At 38.4% G+C, this 25,291-nt stretch overlaps 1 protein-coding gene across 2 annotated transcripts; it reads right to left on the bottom strand.

Annotated features, from left to right (window-relative positions):
- Nucleotides 1-295: 295 nt before the first annotated feature.
- DNAJC21 (DnaJ heat shock protein family (Hsp40) member C21) lies at nt 296-25,285 on the bottom strand. Of its 2 annotated transcripts, XM_006917799.3 has the most exons (12): nt 25,170-25,285; nt 19,118-19,211; nt 17,501-17,624; nt 17,084-17,206; nt 16,201-16,505; nt 15,204-15,355; nt 13,325-13,412; nt 10,539-10,697; nt 10,088-10,130; nt 5,912-6,084; nt 3,152-3,227; nt 296-2,408 (listed from the first exon to the last, which is right to left on the bottom strand). In XM_006917799.3, exons 1-12 carry the CDS (start codon nt 25,264-25,266, stop codon nt 2,244-2,246), a joined length of 1,599 nt encoding a protein of 532 aa, XP_006917861.1. In that variant the 5' UTR covers nt 25,267-25,285; the 3' UTR covers nt 296-2,243. The 2 variants fall into 2 exon arrangements, with proteins under 2 accessions (XP_006917861.1, XP_024906725.1); XM_025050957.1 differs by lacking the exons at nt 17,501-17,624; nt 25,170-25,285.
- Between the last annotated feature and the right edge of the window lie 6 nt (nt 25,286-25,291).

Genomic DNA, 25,291 nt, shown 5'->3' with positions numbered 1-25,291 from the left:
CTTTATAAAGAACCCCAGCTTTGGCACCATTGAATGAATTATGGAAAGGAAACAGAATTCCTCCTTTAATGAAATCAATGTAAAATGTGCTTATGTATTTTAGTACATTTTGTTTTGCCTCAAATGAAATCGAATGTCTGTGATTCACCGCAAAATATTTTACCCTTGACATAATATATGTTTCTATTTTCTCTTTAGAAGTAGATTAGGAAGGAAATTCCTACAAAACTTAATGCACATTTAATTCAACATGCACATTTCTGTCTGCAAATATTTTAACTGGAAAAGATTTAACTCATTTAAATTCAACATTTTATATAAAGCTTTTGTATTTACAAAGCACTTTTCATATATACTATTGTGTTGACCTTCATAATAATACTGTATGATAAATGGGGACAATATTATGCTGAGAACTGTGTCAGAGTTAAGGAAAATTAAGATCAGAGAAGTTAAATGATTTCGCGGCATCACATACTCAGAATCAGAAATGAGATCTAAATTCCAATCACGATGGATGAAGATCATTAAAAATTATGGTTGATTTCTGACAATCACAATAAAAGTGACAAGTAACCCCAATCGATCCTCACATGACGCAGAAATAAATTAAACACCTGAATGGCTGGCACAAGAGGAAGCAAGGAAGGCCTGAAGGGCATCTGCAGGGCAGTCTCTGGCTTCTTACTTTTTTACTGTACAATAACATGCAACTAATATGCCCGTTTATTCATTAATATTTCTATTCATAATTACGAGCATTTCATCTAATTCAAATTAGAGGAAGGTGGAGAGCGTTCAGATGAAGCCTGGGTCTAGGATAGAAAAATGACTAACATTTCCCCTGAAGGGACCAAGGAGGGAAAAAACAATTAGGAAGCATTTGTGATTGTTACAGAGAGAAAGGGAAGAAGATAAAAAAAATATACATGTTTCTAAATTAAACAGAAAAAATTAACGATTAAGGTATAAAAGCATATTTTCAAGTAAATCACACAGAATGACCCACATCGTCAACACTATCCCTGAGGCTTCAGAAAAGACCTTGCCATCAGAAACCGGTATTTTAGAGCTTATACATGCCTGAAGACTCCTCCATTTGAAGATTCGAGGATATAAGAGAAACAACTTCACTGAACAGAAAGTCTGTATTTCAAGCTAGTGAGTTCAAAGTTATTTTCAAGACCAATTAAAAGAATTGCCCACTTAATCCACTCTAAAAATTGACTCATCACCAAACATATACTTGATCACACTCACTTATGTAAGAATTCTCCATAGTTCTTTTGATTTAATATTCGTCTTTGCTACGGAATAGATGGCATAAATATCAGCCCTGTTCAAAAATCTTTCATTAAAAAAGTTTTCTCCATTGAATGATGTAAAAAACAAAATAAAAATTTCTGAAAATAGAGAATGGAAAAAAACCAAGGCAAAATATGTCTTAAAGAGTCAGTATAAATTCTAAACCATCTGCTACCTGGATCCATTATGCTTTACAGCTGTCACCGTGCCTAAGGAGGAAGCGCCATATAAATTAATTTGCTTCCACCTCCACAATTCAAAGCGAAAAGCCAAAAGATATATCTTGTTGATAACTACCAGTAAAAATCTCAAATTAATGTAATTATATCTTGAAAAGAGATAATTCTTGAAACATAACCAGATAAGTTCCATTAGTTTGCACCTATTAGTGTCCTTGAGGGGAAAAAAAATAATCAATAATAGATTATTTAGAAATTACTTTAAAATTAGAACTGGCGTCATGGTATCAGGTGGAAAAAAATCTATGATGATTTTAAAATGATCTGGAATCATTGACAGATCATGAAGCATAACAAAATACAAGATACAAAAACAACGAATCAATCATATAAAAATACTTAATGTGAAATTCACAAAATAAAACATATAGGGGCATTTGTATGTGTTAAAATAATTTAATTCTCCCTGTACATTTCTGTCCCCATGAGCCAACATAAATCAAGAATGTATACTTTACAATATTTACCTGTTCTGAGATATTCAAGTCAATTCAGATGGCAAAAGTAGAATTCAATCACTAATGAAATGTTTAAAAATATATATATTAAACAAAAAAAATATTTTTACAAGATAAAAAATAATCTTCCACAATGCAATAAATTGCAGATCACTGAAATTTTAACTCTTTAGATGATTTCAGTTCAGTTTTTGGTTTCAAAATCTAGAGACAGTCAAAAGAAAAAGCGCTGGCAGAAGGTCTATCTGTTTTTACGTTTCTCTTTCTTGCTTCGACTACTCGTTACACTGTTTAAGGATGATGATGAAGGTGCTCTTGCATGACCTGTGGCCTTCAGATGGTCAAAAAGTTTATTCCGGGATGGAAATTCACTATGGCAGGTTGTACAGCTGATAAGAACATCATTCTGAGAAGAGAAGGAAATAATAAATAAAAGCATGTATTATTATCTGAGAGCAGTGTTTTATGTTTTCATGTCGAGATTAAACATTAAACAATTGCAAAAGAAAGATCTCTCTTAACAAAACGAACAGCTACCAAGACAGGCTCAAGAGAGGCGGCCGTTCTTGGAGGTTAACTCCCATTAATCGACACTATGAACCTAAAAAGTCCCAAGACATTCAATAGCATGCACCGGATGGACTAGACCAAGGCTTTAGATTTCAAAGTAATGGAAAACAGAATAGTAATTGTTCTGGTACAGGCTGGTATTTCCAATGTGCTACTTCTTACCTTAAAAAAGAAAAATGGCAGTAGCACATATATAAATTCTACATTTGTCAAGGAAAACTGCCGAGGGACCTGTGTGGACCGTGGGGACCCATGTGAACCGTGTGGATCCGTGTGAACCTGTGTGGACCTGTGCGAAATCTAGAGACAGTCGTGGACCCGTGTGGATCGTGTGGACCCGTGTGGATCATGTAGACTCATGTGAACCGAGTGGACCCATGTGAACTGTGTGGACCCGTGTGGACCTGTGTGGACTGTGTGGATCTGTGTGAATCGTGTGGACCCGTGTGGACCTATGCAGCAGGGACAGGAGGGTTCGCCAAACACACACTTCCGTCTTCAGAATCAGAATTAAACATATAGATTCTACTGTTTAAATAACAAGTCTACTGAAGAGATGTCAGTATGATTTTGGCCTACCATCGTCTGTGGCTCAGCAGGTACTTTGACAGACTTTTTTGTATCTTTGGCTTTCTTTCCTTTGGGTTTAGAAACACTGGAAAATAAATAAAAGAATTCAGCATAATCTAATAATAACATACCCCTTTTAATTGTCATCATGCTCCCAAGACGACTCAAAAGAATGACATGCACTTTAAAGGCTATTTTCACATATCAAATGAATAGCTTTAAAGAGCAACTTTAGAGATCTCAGTAAGAATCAAATTTGACACAAAAATTAAAAGATTTACTTAAAACAGTTGAAACATAAGATAAAATAAGACCCTGAAAATTCTCTGAACTTTTCTACGGTGTGTTTCCGTTAAAAAGCAAAGCACTTAATACTCCCTTTATTGAAGCAAATCATTTTCACAGCCGACCAGCAGAACTCACAAATACTCTTGACATTACGTGTGGCTCCCCAAAACACAACCTCTTGAGCCTGATCCAGCCTATCAAACAGTTCAACAGTTCCACAGCAGAATGAGAAAAATAAAGACACTGGAATGTACTTTTCATAAAATTAAATTTGTTCAACATGAAGAATTTTCTTTGATTAAAAGATTATGTCTTTTCTGATGATCTGGTGAGCTTTCCCCCGTGAACCCTTTAACCCAGAAACTGCCAGCCAGGACAGTCAGTTTCCTCCTCTTCCACTTTAACTCCCGAACATTCTTCTAAATCTTCTATATGAATTTTAATTTTCCTGATTCATTTTGAACTTTCCCTCATTTGTGCTAACCAAATCCTCAGGGCAAAATCCAAGTGCAACTGTATGTACAGCACAGACAGGATGTGTTATAAAGAATGAGTTAGGATAATGCTGCCACACTACTGTTCAAGCAGAAACCTAGAGTCTATGAAGTTAAAAGGCCTATACAGGCATCCCTCGCCGTATTGTGCTGTTCAGATGTTGTGTTTTTTAAAAACTGAAGGCAAGACCCTCCACCAGCAAAAAGATTATGACTTGTTTCACCACGGGGGTGTGGAACTCAAACCGCAATACCTGTGAGGTACGCCTATACGTTTAAAAGACCCAGATCAGGAGTGTCACAGAATATTCTGTAGTATGCAGACAGCTTTGAAAGCCTCAAGATATGAACACAATGGCATAAAAGGCTACAGATTAACATTTGCTAATTTACAAAGTATCATCACAGATATGCCACAAATATATCCAAGAAAATTTAGGATAATATTCCTGGAAGGTAATTTATCACATTATGAAAGAGAGCAGCTATCTCTCTGAGGCTAATATCTAAAGGCTTTATTTTTAAAAAGTACTCTAGATCAAAAAATAAAAAGTACTCTAGATCCGCGCTTTTTAATGAAGAACTTCTCACTAGGTGGCCCGCAGCAGTGCCCTGTACAGAAGCACCAGGGGGGTCCTGCAGAAAGGCACTGGAGTCCGGACACCCAGTGGTGTGCGTGTGTGAGCTCGCGCGTGTCTATCCATCCCAGCCCTGCCACCCCTCAGCAGTGAAGACATCACCTGAATTCAAAGTCTTAACTTTTAGCAATGAGAACTCTTTACTGAATTCCAAATAAATTCCCATGTAGAGGAAATATGGAAAACGAATGAAAACATTTCAGCTCTAGATGAAAGAGATGGTCAGGTGTCTGAGGCCCCATCTTTTGGCCTACCCCTCATGCCCACCAAGCAGCCCCCAAAGGACCTTCACAGATCACTTAGGCTCCACGGAGCTAGTTAATCTGGTGCCTTCAAAGAGTCAGGCAGATAGGGATTAAACGCCAGCTCTTCCATTTACCAGCTTTTGTTCTTGGGCAAGTACTTACCTGAGACTCAGTTTCCTCATTCGTAAAACGGGAAGGAACACCTAGCATCAGAGTGGTGTCTAACTTCCCCATCCAGGTTTCAACTCTCCAATGCTCCCACATTACCAGTTTGCGGAGTTCCCTGTCTCCCTCTCCTACAGCTGTAGCCCTACGCAAGGCCTCCAGGACGCAATTCCCTCATTTGTGCCACCTAAAGTCCTTAACCCCTAAGTTCACTTCGCCCCTCCACTGCTGCTCCAGTGTGAAGCATTTTCAATCACATTCCCACTTTACTCTGTCATTTGAACTCTTTTACATGGCCCTATGACAGGAGCCTGAGGCTACTTACTCTACAGAGCTTTCCTCGAGGAATAAGAAATTATTCCATTCTAGAGGAACAGAGGAGGATGGGGACAAAAATGTCAGATAAAGAGAGGAAAAAGAATGCTATCTCCCCTGCCCTAGGCCTTCCCCTCGCCAACCCCGATGGCCTGGTGCAGCATCAGGATTTCGGGACTCCTTTGGGCAGGAAAGCCCCAAGCTGTGGACATATATCCTGATGCCCGCGTTGTGGGGCTGAACACAGGATAACTGCCACAAGCGTGGAGATTCCGTTAGTGATGCTCCCAGCAGGTGGGGCCTGGCCTCGTCAGCAGCCTTGTTCTCATGTGAGTGTCCAGGACAAAATAGGGACCTCACAGGATAAGGGAAACAAACTGGAGCAGAGTGACTTCTTTCTGATTTCGGCCATGTTGCTGAAATGTCTGTGGGCACATTCCTCTAGCATTCTCTTTACAACACACTTCATCTGTATACATATGAACATATGTCTGGACAGACACAAGACACAGATATATCTAATGTACCTCCATCAATCATGGGAAAAGAGATTCTGTTTGATATATAAAAAGATATCCTTACTATCAATATTAAGTAAGTAGAAAAAAACATGCACCGACTTACCTCTTTGCTTCATTTTTTGGGTCATCACACAGTTCGACAGTCTCTGTGTCACTGACATTTTCTTGGGGACTATCTTCCAATCCTTTGGCACTGTCTTGATTTAAGTTAGTATCTTCTGGATCAACCTTTAATCCTTCTCCAGTTCCATTTTCATTAAAATTGTCATCATAACTCTAGGTAATAAACATGCATGCATTACAAAATAAATACTATAATACTGTCACGTTATATCGCCAAATAGCTATAATAAACAATGATAATGTCCTGTGCATTCTAGTTGGATTATATCTTCAGGAAACAAAAGCAGATAATAATTTAAGAACATGAAGGATCACAGAAATAATTAGTGAAAAACTGGAAAGAAACCAAATATTCAATAAATTGAATATATAAAGGAAAATTATGAAGCTCTTCAAATTATGTTTCCAAAGATAATTGATTCGATTATGTGAAAAATACAACATACTAGCAAAAATCGAACAGAGAAGTTTATATGTAACATCTGATTACAATTTAAGTACTATCTATAGGCAGAATTAGAATGATATTTATACTTTTCTATATTTTCCAAATAATCTGCAATGAGCAACTATTACTTTTATAGTCAGGAAAAAAAAAGAAGAAAAAAACAACAGGCATTATAAAAGGAAGATGCTTGGCAAACTATCTTCATTAAGTGCAATTGTTTTCTTTTTGTTTTGAGTAATATTTTGCCACGTTTGCTCTCTTCCTCTCTTCCTCCCTTATTCTCTGCACACACACTTTTCTCCCATGAACTGTGAAAGCTGCAGGTAGATATCATGACACTTCATCAGTTATCGTCTAAGAACAAAACCTTTCTCCAATTCACAATGCTCTCTTCACAGTCAAGAATTTAACACTGATACTGTTACACAATCCGTATTCACATTCCAATCATGTCATCTTTTGTAACCCTTGATAATGGGTGTAATCAAGGATCTTAAGTTGTAGATAGTTGTTATATCTCTCTAATTCCCTTTACTCTAGAACAGTACCCCTTCGTTTTTTTGTCTTTCATGATATTGAAGATTTGATGACTGTTTTGTAGAATGACTTCTAGATTGGCTTTGTCTGATTGTTTCCTCATGATTAGATTCAGACTAAACATTTCTAGCAAAAATAGTGTAAAGATAACGCTGTGCCCATCTCAGTATCTTTGTCCCATTTTTCAGTGATTAAAGTCTGATCATTTGGTCAAATGGTATTGCCAGACATTTCCTTTTTCCTTTTTGAATTAGTAAGTACTGTGCAGAGTGTTATTTTGAGACTACCTTGTTCCCTGGTACCTACTCACCTAGTGGGTCTGGTACCCACTAACGATTCTTGTATGAACCATTTATTACAGCAGAACAGTGATTTTCTGCTTTTATTAGTACTGCCATTTGCATTGGTACTAATTTCTATTCTGCTGTAATGACACTTTCCTGTCTGTATCCTTTCTCCAACTCTCTTTTTAGGCTCAATATATCAATAGAGATACATAAACTTTTTAAAAACAAATCAATGTGTAAAAATCTATCACTATTATTCTTTTTGATGACTCAAATTTTCCCAAATGTGGCAAGCCCTTAAGCTGACTCTGGGGTGGTTCTGATGTATCCCAGCCAATTTGAATACTTTCTTAGTTTATAGGGTTTACATTGTATTTTCTCTGTCCCACCCTGGAACTAGCCATTTCTTCAAGGACCAAACCCTGACTCCTTCACTGGAGACTTAGAGAAGAAGATGTATACACTAGGCATGCTCGCTGCTACTGGGGTGTCACTGCTTCTAGGCCCTCACAGTGTACACAGCTAGTGCACTTTTTTTTAATGCACTTATTTTTTTAAATGAGCTCATACTGATATCTCCAACTCTAATCCAACGTAACAGTGGTCTTCTTCTCTTCCCCTCAATCTACTTCTGCGCTTCCCTTCTTACACAAGAGAATCTGGTTCCCAACACCATTATGTATTTACAATCGTCCCTCAGGACCCATCGGGAATTGGTTCCAAGACCCCCACAAACACCAAAAATCCATAGATGCTCAAGTTCCTTACATAAAATGGCATAGTATTTGCATGTAACCTACACACAGCTTCCCATTTACTTCGGATCATCTCTAGATTAGTTATAATAGCAATATAATATAAGTACTATGTAAATAGTTGTTATAGTGTATTGTTTAGGAATCAACTTTCTGGATTTTTAAAAAATATTTCAATTCTATGTTTGTTTGAATCTGCAGATGAAGAACCTGTGGATACAGAGGGCCGACTGTACTTATTTGCTCTATCCTGTAGCACACACAAAACAGTTTCCAAAATACTACACCAATACCTCCAAAATATCTAAGTAAAGTTCAAGATTTGCTTTTTTTTTCCCTGCAATTAATTTTGTCTTTAGAATATGTCCCATGGATGGTGTTCAGAGTACTGTGTTCAAAAGTTTCTTGGATTAATTCTTCCTGTCAGCCAGGGTCATTTGTTTACATTCAATTTCAGTTTCGGGCGTTTTCTTTTACAATCCTTGTTGGCTTATGCAACTTTTTTTTTTGACTATACAGAAAACTCTCCCATTCTGAAGTTTCACGATTCTCAGCAGGTGCTGTTTCCTGCTCTTTCATCCACCTGTACATGTCTCCATATTACCATCCTCTTCAAAAAGAACTTAGGAATATCAGGAAAAGTGCTACGTAAAACTAGGTCTAAATGGGGGCTTTCCCCCGATACAATGATAAATCAGAAACAAGAGGTATTATTGAGGAATATGGCTGTAGTGGGGAAAAATGGGTGATAAACTGAAGCATCTTCTTTGGTAGGAAAACAATACAAGGATACAAAATGTGTTTATTATTGCAATCTTTAGGATCTATCTTTCCTGACTTGAGATAGGCTTGGGTTAGGTATAAATTGCTCTCCATTTTATTTTGTCTTTATTCTAGTGGTTCTGGAACACACACAAGAGAGAGAAAGTGTTCTAAACTAATAACTATAGTCTTTGGGTAGAAGATGGTATGAGTGACTTTATAGAAAGAACATAAAACTTGCTATGTTGTTTAATAATTGAAGCAAAAGTTCCAATTTTAACAGTAATTAACTCGTGTCATGTATCATTTTTGGAATGAGATAGATAAAAATTATCAAATATATCATAACCATTTGGATAAATAAGCCAAATCTAAAGTTTTATTAAAAATTATTAGTGTGTAACCTAGGTTTTCTTGAAAACATTCAGTTCTTAAAAAGAACTATATTTAACATTACTTAACATAAGCTAATATAATCAGATTATATCAAAATGGCAGACATCAATTCCATTCCCTTTAGAACCACCAAATATCCTTTATAAAAAGGACAAGTTTATTTTGTTCTTATAGGTTCAAAAACATCCACAAGCTTGTATTACACATATATATAAGCATAATACCTTTTTTTAAAAGTACAGTTGGGCCCCTGTACCTGCAGGTTTTGTATCATTAGATTCAACCAACCAAGAATCGAAAGCAGCATTTTTGATCCCTGGATGGGAATCCACTGATGCAGAGGCCAACCGCATGCACTGTTGTACACCATTTTCTACAAGGGACTTGAGCATTCGTGGATTCTGGAATCTGCGGGGGTCTTGCAACCAATCCCCCATGGATACTGAGGGATGGCTGTAATTCTTAAAACAGAGATTGAATTGGATCACTGGATCTCAGGTGTGAAATAAACTACTTAAATTTCTGAGTAATATAAAAATACATTTTCCCAATAATCACAATCATGGCAAGTTTCTAACCAAATGCTCCTTTTGCAAAATTTCATCTATGTTGTTGCTAGAACAAACTTGGATATACAATGACCAGTCCCCATTTTTTATTTTAATTATCTTGATTTAAAAACCCTGACTCTACCTTTGTCCAGATATTTTTTTAATATGGTCACTCAGCTAATTTTTATGAACGGAATTCCACATGCAAAATTCTTAAATGCACTGACAACGATAATTAAATAAATTAGCTACATACATATAGGAGATGTGCTGAAAAGATAAAATGTTTTCAACTCCTTTTAATGATTTACAATCGACTTGAAATTAGAGAACGAAAGACCCTCTTCTCAATACAAATTATACTGAATAAACAAGAGCACTGTATTTAATTTTTCATGGTAAAAAAACTTTTTAACATACCTGTGCTGGTTTCTGTTTCTTTTTCTTCTGTTTTTTAGAAAGCCTAAGAACAAATATAAATCAAAATGTCAAATAGTTCTTTGTGAACACTAAGTGAAAAGAAAAAATACTGAAAACACTAGTGACACAGAGAGAATAAATTACTTAATATCATAAAACATTAAAAAGACAAGAAAATGTTCACATTATCATTTCAGAAAATTATAACAGTGGTTCAATTGATAATTAGCATATCAATTACCTAAGCATAAAACTGCTTTTAAAATAGTCATAATATAGTCTACAAAAATTATATTTGACCTCATGTCTTTACCCATTTCAATACTATAAAGTTCTTTTAACCAGAAGTGCAGATATTAGTAGACCAAAGAATAACTTCTTTGAGATAAAACAGCATTTAAATGCAGTCTCTAAATGGGATAAGTATGTCTAGTGACATTTTCGGAAGTACTTCTGTTTTGGTGCATCCTCCATTTCTTCCTCAGAATTGGCATTCAACAGATTTTCATCAGTCTGAGGTCCTGAAAAATTTTCTTCCTCCTCCTCCAACTGCTGTTTTAACAAGGCAACCATTTCCCGATGCTTCTTTGATTTTTCATGATTCCTCATGCTGAAAGAACAATCTGATGTGAGTAACTGCAACAGGATTATGTCATATGTGCCCAAAAGTGCTACTGGGTAAGTGAGACCAAGTTAAAATTTACTTTTTTTCTGATTAAGCAAAATGTTAGGGATACTATAAAAAGAAACGGAGCCCTGTCAGTATTTCTAGGCTTTAAATACACTGGCAGCCCACGACTGCTTTTTTCCTGTGACCCAGCATTGTCCCCTTCCTCTGGCATTTTATCTACATATTTTCTCCCTGCTTTTTTCTTTTCTTTTTTTTTTTTTTTTTGGTCAAATTCTCTTATCATTTTTATTTTCCAATTCTTAAAATTCAAAACTTCTCCACTGTTTCCTCTTAATAACTAGTTATTTGCTAAGCGCTTAGATGTTCCGGGTCATGCTGTGGGTTTCAAGAGATCACCGGAAAATTACAAAACAACATTCTAACCTTAAAAGGAAGACACCAGGATTGGAGAAATGGTGACATGAGGCTTTGAAGTCTGAGTAGTTTACCTCCTTTTGCCTTTTTCAACAGCTGTCTTTCCCCTTTTCAAGAGGATTCTCCCTGCTCATTCCCACCATCCTGCATGTGAGTCCAGACACATTTCTACCCCTCTAAAACTCTGAGCAATGTCTATTTCAGTGCCCCACAGACAACTCAGTAACACCTTACAAAACAGAGGTGACAACGTTTAAGCTACAAAAGCTAGATAGACTAGAAAAGAGGAAGCTTATGTCACTATCGACTTTATCTCATTTTCTAATCTAGGCTGCTACTCTTCTTTCCCACTAAAATTTTCCTTCAAATCAACCTTCCTTAAAGAAATTGGAACATCTTGTGACAGAAACTAAATGCTCAAAAATATGATTGGAATGTGTCAAAAGGACATAGGAGCTACGTTAAAGGAACTCTCACTAACCATATCTAGAAAAATTTGAGCATGAAAAGAATAGTAATAAATTATAAGATACTGAAAAGAATTCATAAATTCAGACTAACAATTCAGATAAATTGGTTAAAGGGAGGGCTCCTGTTTATAGCCAAAGGCCAAACGATGACTAATGATGTAGAAGGAGCACCAGAACCAAAAAAAGCCTCATTCGGGGACCATCACAATGCAGACTGGTATGAGCTGAAATCATCAATGGATGCTAAATCTGGGAAGAAAATTTTGATGAGGAGCAAGATTTTGCATAGTTTTAAAATGTTCCCCACAGATTAAACATGCTCTAAAAAAATACATGTTGCAAGGGAAATAATACTAACTTTACAGCGGAACACTTTGATTGGGTGATCAAAACGATCACTACCGATGAGGGGCAGACAGATATTACATGCCTATAGATACGAAACCCTAAGAGCGACACATGGTTATACAGTATTCCAGCTGGGAATGCACAACCTGAATCTAATCATGAGGAAATAACAAACCCCAAATGAGAAAAACGCTATTAGGACCGGTATTCTGGTATATCAGTGGCACAGACAAGGAAACTGGTCCAAATTAAATGAGACTAAACAAATAAATGGAATATATGACCCTAGATCAGAGCCTATAACAAAGTGGGAAAGAGGCCATACAGGACATTAGTGAAGGATCACCTGGAGAAAGGAGAATGTGGCAGTAAACGGGATAAAAGTACCATATCAATGTCACAAATCTCCTGAAGTTGACTGTGATTATGTAAGAGAATATCCTTATTCTTAAGGAATATATATCCGTATTCTTAAGGAATATATACAAAAATATTTAGAGGTAAAGGAGAATTATGTATGCCACTTACTCTGAATTAATCAGGAAAAAAAACCAGTGAACCAGGTGCTCCAAAGTCTGCTCTTGCGACTTGTATAAGTTTGACATTTCCAAATAAAAAATAATTTTTAAAATTCTCCTTCATTGTTGCTTTTGTTTTCTTGCTTGTTCCTACCTTCTCTGCCTCTCCCTTTTCTCACTACTCAGTGACTTTCCCCTCGGGGCTTCACAGCAAGACCATTTCTGACGCCCACGTCCTCATTGTCAGCCTTTGGTCTCCTTTCCACTTTTTGCATGTTTTGTCTTTTTTCCCTTGCTGATTCTACATCTTCTCCCACATTCTTTACCCCCTTTATAACAGTATCCTTTTGTGCTTCACTTCGGCAGCACACATAATAAACAGTACACTTTTTAATTTCTCTTAGTCATTGTTCCCATGAAATAAAGACCTTCCACTTCAACAAATACACTAGAGGCACTTCACGTTTAAAGTTCCTACGCTGGCAGCAATGGCCTTTACAGGCGCGTGATGTCTGCAAGGGAGTCTGCAGACAACAGCGAGAGATCATTACCTTTGGTGCAGCCTTCCTGCCTGTGTGACTATGCCTTCTTTGCCAAAACAAGAAACATTTCTTTCTGCAGACAGCTGACATGTTTAAAAAGCAGCTATTACATAGGAATATTGGCATGACTGAGAATCAGCACAACAGGCTTACAACTGCTCGCAAAAATATCCTTCCTCCCCTGCTGGACTGACATCCCCCAAGATGACACGCGAGGCCTAGTGATTGACTGCTCCAAGCATTACCTTTTTAGGACTTTCAAAGTGTTACACTTCACCTTAAAAAAAAGGTGAGCTCAAAGATATTAAACTTACGCCTTTTCCGTCTTGAAAGATTTGTCACACGCTGGGCAGTAAAGGCCATCATAAAGCTCTGCATCCTCGGCCTCATCGCTATCCTTACCTGTAAGAAGAAAGCCTATAGTAAGAAGCCTGTTTGATTAGAACCCAAATCTAAAACATGTTAACAAATTATATCTCTTTAGTAAGGATCTAAAGTTGCACACAAATTAGAAATAAAATGTTTATTTCCTTACCAAAATAAAAAAAAAAATACCCAAAAATGTTATTAGGATCTAAGTCGACCTTTTAAAAGCAGCATTAAATTATAAAGGATAAATAAGTCAAAAAAATCACTTTCCGTTTTAAGTTTTTTTCATAAGTCTACTTAGAAGACAAAAAAATTCTCAAAATCCTGGGTGCGAGGTAAGTTTAGAAAATCAAATGCCACTTTCATAGTTCTACCAAGAAGCAGGTTTTTCAACAAAGTTCTTTAGTTTACCTCTTAAGCAAGATTTGGTACAAACAAATTTATAACTGTAATCTACTCTCAAATGCTTAAACTTAGCTTATGATATTTCATCAGTATTAGGTCAAAAGACAGCATATTACAGGTAAAGTTTAGCATTGTTCTTACAGACTTTATCAACTTGAAGTTTTATTACAATGGAATAATTACTATCAATATAGTCCAAAAATCTAGGCAACCAAAAAGCTCAATTCAAAGTCTTTGCATAATACCATATTCTATTTTGATAAGAAATAAAAAAGTAAATTGAGTGCCATTTGGGACTTCTTATGGGAGCAATAAAGAACGCAAGGTATCTGTTCTATAGTCTACAGTATGGTTTTTTTATAAGTGATGTTAATATGATTCTGAAGAACATTCTCATTGAAATCAGAAATGACCAAAATAATCCAATGTTTATGAGTATTATCTTCCAATTATGTGTACGCTTTCAATATATGGTACACATGAAATAAAATTTGATCAAATAATAAAGAATGCAGGTCAAAAACTGAATCTAAAAATGGTCCTATGGCCTCAAGCATATGCCATTTCTTCTCAGAGTCTTAGTTTCTTTACCAGCAAAATACAGCTAATTCTATGAACAAAAACAACCTTTAAGGGCTACTATGGAGGACCAAACTAGATCTTGTATGTGAAAGCACTTTCTAAATTGTAGAATTCTATATTAATTACAACACCTCACATTTATAGAGTGCTTTATAATTTTCGAAGCACTTCACACATACTACTTTTAACTCATGAATAAAATATTTTAATTCCTAACCATTTCGAATAAATAAAAGTCTGTCATTTTATCATTTGGGCTGTTAGTCTGAAAAAGCACATTTGTAAACATTCCAGCACACCAAGAGCCCTGCTACAAAGTCAGAAATGAGAGGAAGAACTTACAAACACCACAAAGCCTCCTGTACAATATCAGCTTTCCTAGAAAGAGCTGCTATTAAAACTTCACCTACTGCTTAAGTGCATTTAAAATAACCAATCATACCTGTCAATATGCCCACTTGTTGATATATTTATACAGCCAGAAGCACAGACTGTTTAAAACATGGTCAGAAAAAGACTCTGTTAATCAAATTACCAGAATTAGACAACTTCAGTAGACTACCTTTCCTTGGCCCACACAATATTATCTTTCATTTTAAATATCTACATTTAAAAATTGGGAGACATGAGTCACATAAAAATCCAGATTTCCAGCCTTCACTTGAAAAATAAACAAACGTGAAAACTGGCAACAATCACCTGGAACTCAGGTGTTCTCCAGGTTATCCACTCCCCCATTCCCTAAGCCCCTTTACTGGTACCGTAAGCATCTTGAGTGCACAATCCCTGAGCACAAAAACGTTTATTTCTAGTTTCTTAATGAATGGAAGGCATTACCATCCTGTCCGTCTTTGAGCTCGTGTTCCTCCATTTCATTTTCATCCGACCCATCTCCGAACTCCTTTTCATACCGCGCCTCCATCTCCCTGAGCTCCTTCTCCAAGTCGGCCACCGTCATCCAGCTCTGTTCTTTGTACTGCTCCGCCAGTCTAGACACAAACAGCACAGTGTCCACACTCGCACTGGTTTTGCTTACTCTTTAGGCTTAAAATCCATCCCCTAAAGAGTGTCTTCCTCCCAAGCTGTCGATGTTTGCAAACTTAAAACTTGTGCCAAGTTAAAACAAAGTCACTTAAATCGGTTTTGTGGCTCATTTTAATTGCTCTAATAGATAACAGGTTTTGAAACCTGTAACGGAGCACGTTATTGTCTTCAGGTGACTTTAATTCATAAGTGTCAAGTGCTAGTTTTCTAAAGATGAGGGGTGGGGCAATTAGAATTTTTAAGAAATTTTTTTTAAAGAATGCTACAATGCTCTGGACACAAAGTTCTTATAGTAACTCAAAACAACAAAACTTTAAAGGCACCAAAGTGAACTAAATATCTAAGACTATACTGACCAAGAGGCAATACCGCATCGCGGTTAAAAGCAAGGGCACTGGACTGACTCCCGGCGTCCAAGTCCCACCCCTGGGGTTGACCAGCCATTTGATCTTGGGCCTGTCTGCCTCGTTTCCTCTAAAAATCAAAACTTCACAGAAGTGTTGTGGGAAAAGCCCTCAGAGCAGGGCCTTGTACAGACTGAAAGCTCAGTCAACGTTATTTAGTATTAGGTTGTACAGAGTCTGTAACAGATCTCAAGCATAAAGGGCCTAGGAAGGAAAACATCCAATTCAAAATTCAATTTCTTTTTCACAGTAAATGAAAAACCATGGTCTAATGGCAGGATTTTAAAAAAAGGATGAAGCCAGGATGACGGTTTAGCCCAACATGAAAGCATCGTGTCAGGACTCTACTGTCGACCCCGCCCCCGTATTTGGAAAAGATTCCGTACTTCGCCTGCCTCAGCTTCTGCTGCCGCCTCATCTCTTCGGCCTTCCTCGCCTTCTCCGCGTTCTGCTCCTCCACCAGCTTCCGATGAGCCTGCACTCTTTTATCTCTTTTACGAATGAAAGCTACCAGCTGGCGCACGAGCTCGTTCTTCTCTTTCCTTGCTTTGTCTCGAGTCTTCTTGTTTTCTTTTTCCATGGCTCGTTTCTCCCAGCGGTTAGAAGCTTGTCGTGTGTCATATTCTTCTTTCCAAGCAAAGTTCTTCTGAGTGCAAAAACTCTGCCAATAAGCGTAGAAAGGGTGGACTACCTAGTGACGAAGAAAACAGGGAAAATGCTAGGTTCTTATTTAGATTATTTTTAGTGAGGCAGCAAACATTCGTGATGCAGAACCTCTTTCTTCCTTCATATTTATAACATTACTGTCAAAGGAGAAGACAGTCTTTCTAAGGCTTTAACAGAATAAATCACTTCTGTATGAATTTACTGAGAAAATCAATGGGATGAGACCATGGTCAGTAAGCAGGGAGAGGTGAAATGGGAGGTGATCAGGGAGGGAGAGAGCGAGGCAGCAAACATTCGTGATGCAGAACCTCTTTCTTCCTTCATATTTATAACATTACTGTCAAAGGAGAAGACAGTCTTTCTAAGGCTTTAACAGAATAAATCACTTCTGTATGAATTTACTGAGAAAACCGATGGGATGAGACCATGGTCAGTAGGCAGGGAGAAGTGAAGTGGGAGGTGATCAGGGAGGGAGAGAGCGGAAGACAGTCGCCGGGCGGGCCTGAGAACCAGGATCCATTTTTTTTTTTTTTTTAAATAAAAGCAATGGGGGAAGACACCCTGATGCACGGCGACTGCAAAACGCAAGGAGTTCCCCTTCACCGTGTCATAGTCACTCTGCGAGTCTCCGAAGGTCGGGAAGCCCTCGGCGTCCTCTTCCAACACAGATTCCAGTTCCTCCTTTGCGATCATTTCAAAAACATTACGATACACCGTGTAAAAGCCCTAAAAACAGTTCGCAGAAACACAAATTCTCAATACTTTTGTGCTCTAATCACAGAATAAGACTTAAAAATGTAACATGAAAACCTTTAACATTAAAGAATTACGGCCCCAAGGTATCACCGCAAGTGCAGCTGAGCTTCCACTGGAGGTTTTTACAGGCTGACAGTTTAAATACGAAGGCAGTGTTTTTTTAGTTTTCAAAATGAACATTGTTTCAATTTCTATTACAGAATTCTCCTTGAACTTGAGGGTCTTAGTGCTTGATAAAGAATTATGAGTAAGTTCATTTCTTACTTTTTCATCATCTCCATAACCAGAGTAACAGGTAACAGTGAAATAGTGAAGCAAATCTAAGCTGTCATCTTGATATTCTCCATCAAGCCCACCTTTAAGCAGAGCCTCTCTATGATTATCATACCTAAACAACAACAAAAAATTAGCATCATCAGTGAAGGCTGAATACATAAGGATTCAAAAGGACTCCTTACTCTGAAATAGCCAAAATGTTATTATTGTACATTTTAATGTGTCCAACCCACAACCAAAAAAATTTTTAAAAATTAAAAGACTTAAATCTTTCACAAAATTGCTGATTAAAACTGTGACTGCAACTTCTAATACACTGTAGGAATTATACAGTACTAGCCCATATGAACAGGGGAGTTTGGCAAGTCAGGCAATTTCCATGACTCGCCCAGAAAGGTGGCAGAATTTTAACAGGAAAGAAACATTACTGAATAGTACAGTAGTGGACATAATCTGGTCCACAGACTGATTATACATTTGGGACTCGGGATTTATCAGCATGTACCAGAATAAGACTCTTGCTATGTTTATGTAAATAATCTAGGAGCTTCATCCGCATGCCATTACTCCTCATGATGTAAAGTTAGTTATTGTCCTCAAGTAACAGGAACTGAAGCTCCATGGTGTTAAATAACTTGTTGTCCATAATCACGAAGCCAGTAAGCAGCAAAACTTGAGTTCAAAACCAGGTCTTCCTGCACGGGAAGGACCAGGCTCCCAGCCTATGAACAGCACTGCCTCTAGGTAATGGGAGAGTTAATAGGCAGGAGCCTTAAATAAAAAGACAAGGGAATCTTTGGGACAGAAAAACCTAAGATCCAGAAAAGAGGCTAGAGAAAAGGTCAGGAAAAAAAATCTAAGTTCCCAAAGGAAGGTAAAAGCATGAGAGGAGAGAAATGTAAGACTCTGATTTTCGTATAAAAGACAATTCTATAAGAATTTCCTTTACAGCCCTTCTCTCTCGACAGCCAGCATCACTGCACAGTCTCACATGCAGAAGACTTGCACAGTAATGCTGAGCACCCCTGCTCTCTGCAACAGCAGGATCTTGCACACTTATGTCAAGGCTTAAAAACTTTTTTTTTTGGTAACAAAAAGGTCATCCAGAATATGAAACTCAACATCAAAATTTTTGTTTGGAAATGATGTTAAATTATCAGGTCATCAGTAGTAAAAGTATTTGTCATAGATGTAGAAGCTTAACTCAATTTTTTCATATAAAGTAGTTCTTGGGAAAATATTAAATTCTTGTATTTACAACACTATATCTGTTTAAGGACAAGTCAACATTCTTCCTTATCTGACATTAGTAAATCTGTCATATACCAAAGAGACTCCATTTAATGAGCAGTCACTTCGTAAGTATCAACATTAAATCTAATATTGCCAAACTTTGTTTCATCACCTACGAAATCTAGTAGTTGGAGAAATCATCTCTAATGTTCCTTCCTACCCAGACACTGCATTTTATATAATGAATAGGTGACCGAAGCCTCAGAACATACCAAAAACCATTTGAGGTATTAATTTTTTTGTGAAAAACCCTCTGTTGACAACTCTTCCCAGCGAAGTACACTAGGACAGAAGGGAGAGTGTAATGCTCACCATGCTCTCTCCTGAGGGTCGCTCAACACATCGTATGCTGCTTGTATTAATTTAAATTGTTCAGCTGCTTCTGCGGCATTATCCAGATTTTTATCTGTTAAAATAAAGTCACAGAAATTTAGTCATCAAAAAAGTAGAGGACAGATTCTAAAAGGGACCTCTCCCATCACAAATGCCATAAATAGATGAGTGTATAAAACAAAGAAAAACAACTAAAGAAAAGCAGAAAGATACTAGATGACAGTTGATGATCAGAATCTCAGTATCTGCTTGAGTAGATTTCATGCTTTTCCCTATGCCCTGGTACACTACTGAGCATCAATATGGACATCCACGAATGGAAATATACATTTTATTTTTAGAAGGAACTATATACAGCTATAGAAAAACTATTATTATTTAGCGCTAGATTATGTTTGGCTCAACAACTTAACAATGACAATACTTTCTCAAGTGTAGCAATTTGCCATAGCTCTTTGAACTATGATGCTTTAACACAAAAACTTTCGATATTATTTTAGAATCATACTCCCTTGAAATTGTAAGAAGTAAAAAAATTCTCCATCCCTGTAGCCTAGTTGTATGTGAGAAATAATTCAATGTAAGTCTAAACCCCCTTTCACGGTACGGCCCACATGAACACAGCCAATGGGTCATCTCCCGGCTCGCCTCTTCTGTGGACTACATACTGCCATTTCTTACAGCATGCCATAATCCTCCACTTCAAATGTAGTTAAAGGCAGTCGCTGATAGTCAAGGAGCCATTCATTACTTCCTTTTCTTAACACTATTTTTAATCACTCTAGCTAATTACATTAGCTGTTAGCAACAATATCACACTGTCATTCTGAATTTATAGCTGACAAAGTTTCAAGTATTTTTCATATTACTGACAAGCCAACCGATAGCTGTATAATAATAGACTTAATCCATTCTGTGGCAGACACTAAAGATCATCCAGTACTCTCTACTTTTTTTTTTGCAGCCTTCACTAGGAAGGCTGGATAAGCAAGTATTTGGGCTTGTCCAGCCACCCCTGCTACTAGGAATGGCCATGTGACAGTTCTGACCAATGAGACAAAAGCAGAGTTATAGTAGTGTATTTTCTTTCCTTCTTTTTTCTTGTCTTCTATGGAGACACGATTGCTGGAACTTCAGTAGCCATTTTGAGACCGTGAAGGAAAAGCCAAGAGATTCACAGTGACATAACTGAACTACTGAAACAATGCTAGCAGACACCTACCTCTAAGACTTCTTGTGGTGGAAAAAAAAAAACAACTTTAAACCATTGTGGTTAGGTTTTCTGCCATTTCCAACTAATACTGCCAAATTCTATCTGTTGTGGTCCAGTTGTAACTGAATTCTAGGTAGTACAGGACACTCAGTGCTACTGTAATTATTTTAGATTTTGATTACCACTCTGTGACAGATACTACTAGTTGCCTACCCAGTATCAATTCTCTTCTTCATCCTAACAAAACCCTGTGATAACGTACCCAGTTAAAAATTCGCCTCCCCAGTCTCTTGAAGTTGGGGTTATCAGGTGACCAATTTTAGCCAATCAGATATAAACACATGTCTACCAAGTGAAGTTTCCCCGGAAAGGCTTTGTTTTCCAGATGAAAGAGACGGGCTTTGATGGTGCTCACCTCAGGCCCTTCACCCATCCCATGTCCCACCCAAAGCCAGGGCATAATGAATACGTGCAGGTGGATTATGAGGCTTGAGGCAGAGACTGCTAGCTTATCCCCTTTTTTCAGTAATAACTGAACCTTGACTCAGGGTAGGCACCTGGTCCCAGAATAAAGACTTCACTTCCCAGGCTCCTTTGAAGCTTAGGCATGGCCACATGACCTGTCATGAAAAAGTATTCTAAGACAACTTTATAAGAAATTTCTTTAAAAGGCAACTAGCACACACTCTGTCCCTGCTTTATCCCTTCCTCTTCCATTCTGCTGCCTGGGATTTCCAGAGGTCACTCTGGATGATGAGAAAGAGACCACTTGAGAGTTGCTGAGCAGAGAGTGGAAGGACCTCACGGAGAACTGCTATACTGGGGCTCCCCCCTGCCTACCTCTGCACCTCCACATGCAAGAGCAATAAACTTCTATGGTTGCGCTAAACTGCTTACACTAGGTACAAGGACTCAAGCCTTTTAGTCAGGTTGATGGATAAGGTCTTTGATAGTTTCATCAAGCTGCTGAAGCTACCAAGATGGGCCACCTCTGGATTTCTTGTTATGTGAGAAAAGTAAAACGACTATTTGGTTTAGCCGCTATAGCTAGCATCCTATCACTTGCAGCTGAACATAATCCTGATATACTTTCAAGGTAAGAGTTCAGCTAAAAATAGTGATGATTTCTATCTTCATCAAATCATTAATAAAATGTTTGTCAGATGAATAAAAAAGCACAGTTTAAAATGAAAGCAGAATGGCAGAAAAAGCCAGCAAATAAATCTTCCCACATAAAACAAAAAAGCTGACTATTTGGGGGTGGTTGGGGAGGTTCTTCTTCACCTTTTAACCAGTACTGTACTTTGTTATCCTATTTCTTCCCACTCCTTTCTTTCTTCCCTCAAAGAAGTCTGAAGAAAACTAAAGCTTTTAAGCACATAAAACCTATCAATGTACTACCTGAACGTACGATCTGATCTCTTACTGAACCTTCTTTCTTAAATAATTTTTCCATCTGTCATATGGCTTTTTATTTCACTTAAATATACCTGAACTAGTTGACTATATGGTTGAACTCAAATCTAAATGCATGAAAGCAAGAAGTTAAAAACCACTAATTTAAAAAATGGAAAGCCCACATTTATTATTCAGCAAATACAAAAGCCAAGGTATCGTAAATCCGGTCATCAAAGTTTAAAAGGCATTCTCACAATATTTTGTGCGCTTTTTTTTCATCCCCTAGCACCCTCTTCCACTCCTTCACAAATCTTTTTACAGTACCTTCTAGAAAATTCTATGAATCTAGCCTTTTGAGCCCTGCCTTAACTGAAGCCAGGCTCCCTGAGAACTCTGCTTTCCTGCAAAGCTTCCCTCTCGGGCTCCTTCAGCCACAGCCCTCATTCTGCAGGTCTGATGCTGAAACTGGCATCCTCGTGGTCACTGACCCTTTACTCATCCCCAAAGATAAATTAGCATTCCTTTGGGTTCAGACCATTTGGCAATCCCACCTTCTCCTCCTTCTCATTGTCTACTCACCTCCCAACCATTCCGCCTTAGTCACTGAGAATTTTGGCACCTGGCTCAGAGTTTCCATCTCCAGGTCCTACTGTCATCCTGGGTGACTTCAATGTACTTGACTTCCTGCTCTACCTACTCCCATCTTCCCTGCTCCAATCCATTTGTCCTACTACAGCCACAAAGATATTTGAAAAACACAAACCTATCATCTCCCCTGCTTCCAACTCTTCAATGACTTCCCAATGCTCTCAGGTTAAAATCCAGCTTACCACACCTTTCAAGACCTGGCTCCAATTTACCTGGCCATGCTCACCTCCTTCCCCTTCCTGGACTCTGCCATGCTTTTTCTTGCCTCCCTCCACCTGTATTCTCTGTATTCCTGCTTTAGATCTTGACCTAGAGGTCACTTCTTGAGGGATGCACATCTATCCGACCCACACGGAACCGGGTCAGGTGGGTACGCGTGCTCATAGGCACCTCCTATTTGCCCTCATCTCACCAGACTGAAATTGTTTTCCTCTCAGTGTCACTCCAACGACTGCAGGGCCAGCAGGGAAGGGACCATTCCTGTCTTGTTCAAAGACTAGTCATCGGATGAATTACTGAGACTGCCCTTCACAAGGAGTGATCTCACTGGGCAGTAAGTACTGTTGACCCTACTAGAAATTATTCTCAGTTCCTCAATAAAAGAAAAACAGGCATTTTCTTTCCTTCTAACAATGAAAAAATGGGCAGCCTTTCTACTTGAGCAACATATTATTTTGGGAAGCAAAGCCCATACTTTAAACTCAAAAACATCCAGCACAGTACCTCGCACATAGAATAAAATTAAACACTTGTTGATTGACAGACTAACAAATTAATGTGCCAGCAAAGCACATCAAAATCATGCATCTCCTGGGAGAGTATTTATCCTTTAAATGTACAAGCATCTTCAAACCAAAAGATACTTAGGATACTAAGAATTATGATGATAGTTTGAGAAGATATTCACATTTAGTTACTAACATGTTTGGTTTCAAAGTAGTTAGCTGGTATTTTAGTAACATTTACATATTTCTTCCTTGCATTTCCTTGGCTATTGATTTCCAAGTAATCATCAAATCTGGTAATTTTTCCTTTACGTCTTTACGGCCTTCCCCTCCCACTGACCCCTTCCTAAGGTGGGATCTCCCTGACTTCTGTCTCTACCCTTCTTCAGTCCTCTCAGTTGCCTTCACAGTTTCTTCTTAAGATCTCCTAAAACCACCCTCAACAATCCATTATTGGAAAGACAAATTTCACAATCTTTAGCCTAACATTCAAGTCCTTTACAATCTAATCTCAAAACTACTATTCCAAAATGTTTTAGTAATCCTCAAAATTATATACGCATTTAGTCACGAGCATTAATCCTCTTCCTCACACTTTCCTGCCCAGAGAGTAAATAAATTCCTAACTTCCTTCTAATTCCTAACACAATTTCTAATGGTAACCCCTATTACTCTGAGAACATGCTTCTACACTATCTTGGATTTATTAATTTTTTTGGATACAGCTACTGACTTCCTGCTGTGATGAACAGTTAGTTCACTTACCTTTTTCCTGCCACTATATATCTTTTTAGTTCTATTGGTAATCATTCTAACTTTAAATAAAAAATCCATACTTTCATTTCTTGTTCTATCAATTACAGACATCATTCCTTCTGATTTTGGGTCCTGAGCCTTTCCGACAGCTCTCCCATCCCGTATTTTCAGACTTTCAATAAACACTGCCTTCAATCATAATGACCCCCAAACATCTTTTGTCCACCACGTGCTCTTGCCCATACTGTTAAGTTCACTCTTCCCAATTCCAGTCCTCCCCCTAGGACTCAGCTAAAATCCCGGTTCCTCTATCAAGCGGAAGCCTCACTGCTTCTCAGTACCTAGTGAAAACTCCGTCTTCCTGGGGCATTATTCGTTATTCTATTCATCCAATTACCAATTACATATCTGTTGTGCTATTTTGTTTGCACGTATATTTAACTTTTTCCGTGGTAAGACATGTTTTCCCAAGAAGACTGAGATCTCTGTCTTAGCATTTCAGAATCTACAGGATACTGACCTGCATATTCTGGAGACTATAAAACGTGCTTATTGATTCATGCTAATATGAAAGCCTCTTATATACCTCAGAAAGCTGAGATTCAACTACTGTCTTTCCCAGTCCGGAAGATCAGATTACTTCGCAAAAGTCGCACAAGCCTGGACTACAACCAAATAAAACATTCAAAGGAAGCATACGTCTAAGTCAACATACAAACCACTAGGAAAGACACCCAATTAAAACTTTTTAACTGCAGAACATCCTAAATACAGGGTGTGATCAAACAGACTACTAAAAGAAAAGTTACTTTAACGACTGTTCCTAGCTCCTCTGTCTTAATTTCAAGAAGACATGAACCATAAGTTACACTTCAGTAGCAGGAATTCCGTGAAGTTAAGGGCAGCCGAGGAAAAGCTCCGGGGAAGCGGAGCTGCAGGGACAAGCCCGAGGCTGAATGTTGTCGCTAGAATGTTGTCTTTCCCCACCAACTGGCAATGCAGGAACCGTGGGAAAGTGGGGTGGCGTCTGGAAAGGGACGGGGTGCCCGGAGCTCCAGTAAAACCTGGAGGTGGAGGGCTGAGTAGGGAGGTGGGGAGGACCGCGCAGAGGCCACCCGGCCGGGGACTGGAGGCCGGACGGGGTGTCGGGCACGGTTTCCAGGGCGAGGAGAGTTACGGGGCGGGGGATGTCGAGGCACGGCCGGGTTCCCGGAGTTACCCCGGGGCGAGGGGTGAAAGGGGTCGCGAGACCGGGGCTGGCCAGGGGCCGCGGCGATGGCGGAGCAGTTACCCGGGTGCCATTTCAGGGCCAGCTTGCGATAGGCCCTCTTGAGCTCATCCTCGCTGGCGTCGCGCCGCACCCCGAGCGCCTCGTAGTGACACTTCATCGTCCGGACGGGCGGGGGGCCGGGG

Source organism: Pteropus alecto, unplaced genomic scaffold, assembly GCF_000325575.1.
Source record: "Pteropus alecto unplaced genomic scaffold, ASM32557v1 scaffold127, whole genome shotgun sequence".
NCBI classification, from domain to species: Eukaryota; Metazoa; Chordata; class Mammalia; order Chiroptera; family Pteropodidae; genus Pteropus; species Pteropus alecto.
This window is presented reverse-complemented; position numbering and strand designations above follow the sequence as displayed.

Coding starts and splice junctions, on each gene's coding strand:
- DNAJC21 (XM_006917799.3), bottom strand. CDS start 25,266: ATGAAGTGTCACTACGAGGCGCTCGGGGTGCGGCGCGACGCCAGCGAG. Junction 17,625..19,117: donor GACCCTCAGGAGAGAGCATG/GTGAGCATTACA, acceptor GTTGTTGTTTAG/GTATGATAATCATAGAGAGG. Junction 2,409..3,151: donor CTGCTGAGCCACAGACGATG/GTAGGCCAAAAT, acceptor TTCTCTTCTCAG/AATGATGTTCTTATCAGCTG.